The sequence below is a fragment of the Centroberyx affinis genome, unplaced genomic scaffold (assembly GCF_046629955.1).
Source record: "Centroberyx affinis isolate AG114_WGS23_722 - 3 ecotype Tasmania unplaced genomic scaffold, CSIRO-AGI_Caff_v1 ptg001423l_1, whole genome shotgun sequence".
NCBI lineage: Eukaryota > Metazoa > Chordata > Actinopteri > Beryciformes > Berycidae > Centroberyx > Centroberyx affinis.
Window position 1 is genome coordinate 5,001 of NW_027279900.1, and position 2,500 is coordinate 7,500.

Below are 2,500 nucleotides of genomic sequence, written 5' to 3' on the forward strand. Positions count from 1 at the left end.
ATCTATCTATCTATCTATCTATCTATCTATCTATCTATCTATCTATGATATATGTACCAAATAGAAACCCTAACCCAGGCAGTGTTAGCCCCTTTCTAAAACCATTGACCTACATAAGGAAAAGATTTTCCTTGTAATTATTTAAAAAGCTGTAAGTACTGAGACGGGGAGCTAAAGTTGGTCTTTTTTGCCGGTGCCATTTTTTCCCCATGGAAAAAAAACCTACTGATTGCACTGATTTCCAAAATACACCAGCAACTTTTCCTATTTTACCATCCAAATTATAATAATTCAACAAAATCTAGCAGCAGTGGGCTGGTGAGTGACAGTCTGATCCTGTGACGTTAAATCCACATCGTGCTGTAACTAATGACCGCATGTCAGCTGAAGGGGAGAGCGACTTATTTGATGTTACTGAAAACCTTTAGAGCTTTTCTGTAGCTGAGTACACAGCACGCTGGACGCTGCTCTGTTATATGACAAGGAGTGATGACAAGGTAACATTCACTGGTGTTAGGCCAGACCAAAGACAGGGTGTTACCCAAATGCTTTTGACAGCTAATTTAGCTTCTGTAGCACAGCTGGCCGACCCTTTAAAGTCTCCACAGAGCCACGCAAATGAAGCGCGTCCCATCAGAGATTGTATTTACCTGGAGCCTGTTCAAATACCAGCTAATTACCGCCCTCACTGACAGACATGAGACACTTCTTTGCTGCCGAGCCACACAGCGTCATGTGTGAGCAGATCGCCCGAGTTCACAGCAAAAGCGCGAATAACCTTGGCCGTTTGGTGCGTGATTTATGCAAAGCGGCTTATGGTACCATGGGTGCACCCGTTTCTCTTTTTTACATGGGTGATCACAACCCTTTCACACTTAACCCTTACAAACACACACACACACACACACACACACACACACACACACACACACACACACACACACAAACCCTGGCTGTGTCTGTGCCTCACTCTACCCATACAGCTACAGGTCCAACTTTTAAGCATAAATGGCCTGAATACAGTAATATAAAAAACAGACTTAATATACATTTTTTTTTTACCACTGAAGGATATTTCTTAAAGGAATAGTTATAGTAAAGGAATATAATACATGAATATAGCTCCCAATTACTTAAAGGAATAGTTCACCCAAAAATGAAAACGGGTGAGTAGATAATGATGAAAGTTAAATTTTTGGGTGAACTATTCCTTTAATTTATTGGGAACTACATAAATGTATTATATGTCATGCTCACCTCATTGAGAAACACAGGGAACGGAACCTCTGATCTAATCTAGAGCTGCAACGATTAATCGATCAGTTGTCAACTATTAAATTAATCGCCAACTATTTTGATAATCGATTAATCGGTTTGAGTAATTTTTTAAGAAAAATAAGTCAAAATTCTCTGATTCCAGCTTCTCAAATGTGAATATTTTCTGTTTTCTTTACTCCTCTATGACAGTAAACTGAATATCTTTGGGTTGTGGACAAAACAAGACATTTGAGGACGTCATCTTGGGCTTTGGGAAACACTGATCCACATTTTTCACCATTTTCTGATATTTCATAGACCAAACAACTAATCGATTAATCGAGAAAATAATCGACAAATTAATCGACAATGAAAATAATCGTTAGTTGCAGCCCTAATCTAATCCAACCCCTAATGGGGTTAGTATCAGTGTTAAATCCACATGTACTTACAGGGAAACATACGTGTCAGTTTGTATTTGCATAACAGAACATCAAAAATATTGATAATTCAAAAAAAAGTTATAGAAAAATAACAGTTAAACAGTGCGGAGCTCGTACCGTCAGAATGCTGTAGTTCCCGGCCCAGAAGTTTCCGTGTGACGTCACCTCGCCGGTCACCGCGTCGATCTCGAACCGCTCGTCCCGGTTGTCCTGGAGAGCGTAGGTCACCCCGGCGTTGGAGCCCTCGTCGTCGTCGCGGGCGACCATCCTGCAGACCTCCTGTGTGCCGCCGGCGGCCCGCTGCTCGGGCAGCTTGACGTGGAAGAGCTTGTCGGTGAACTTCGGCCGGTTGTCGTTGTCGTCCAGAACGCGGATCACTACGGTGGCGGTGGAGCGCAACGCCGGGGATCCGTTATCTGATACTATCACCTGGGGGGGGGGGAAGGGGAAAGAAGGATAAGAACTTAATAATAACAATAATATTGTTGTTTGTAAGCAAAACAAAGTTTCAAAACAGTTACAAAGTGCTATAGAAGATAACTGATAAGACAATTTGATACTCTCATCCGGAGTTATTTTGTGATGAAGTTTTTGTAATTTACTTCTTTGTTGAACCCACTTTCTCTTAACCTGCCTCATCTACTTCTATTTCAGTTAGTGATTTCCTACATTTCCCAGAATGCCTTTTGACAACCGCCAGAGAACAGACGTGAAGTTGTTGCATTCAGCAATGAGTTATAAGTGTCGATGCAGAGAACAACAGCGATACCTAAAGTATAGTAAGAGCAAGAGAGCGAGAG

At 41.6% G+C, this 2,500-nt stretch overlaps 1 protein-coding gene across 1 annotated transcript in view; it reads right to left on the reverse strand.

The window, feature by feature from the left end:
- LOC139650003 (protocadherin Fat 1-like) overlaps positions 1-2,500 on the reverse strand; it is a gene marked incomplete at its 3' end in the record, with an annotated part of 17,656 nt that overhangs the window by 1,477 nt on the left and 13,679 nt on the right. The window contains exon 4 of the mRNA XM_071526527.1: positions 1,818-2,129. Within this exon, the coding sequence (XP_071382628.1) occupies positions 1,818-2,129 (312 nt within the window). The remainder of the gene's footprint in view (positions 1-1,817; positions 2,130-2,500) is intronic.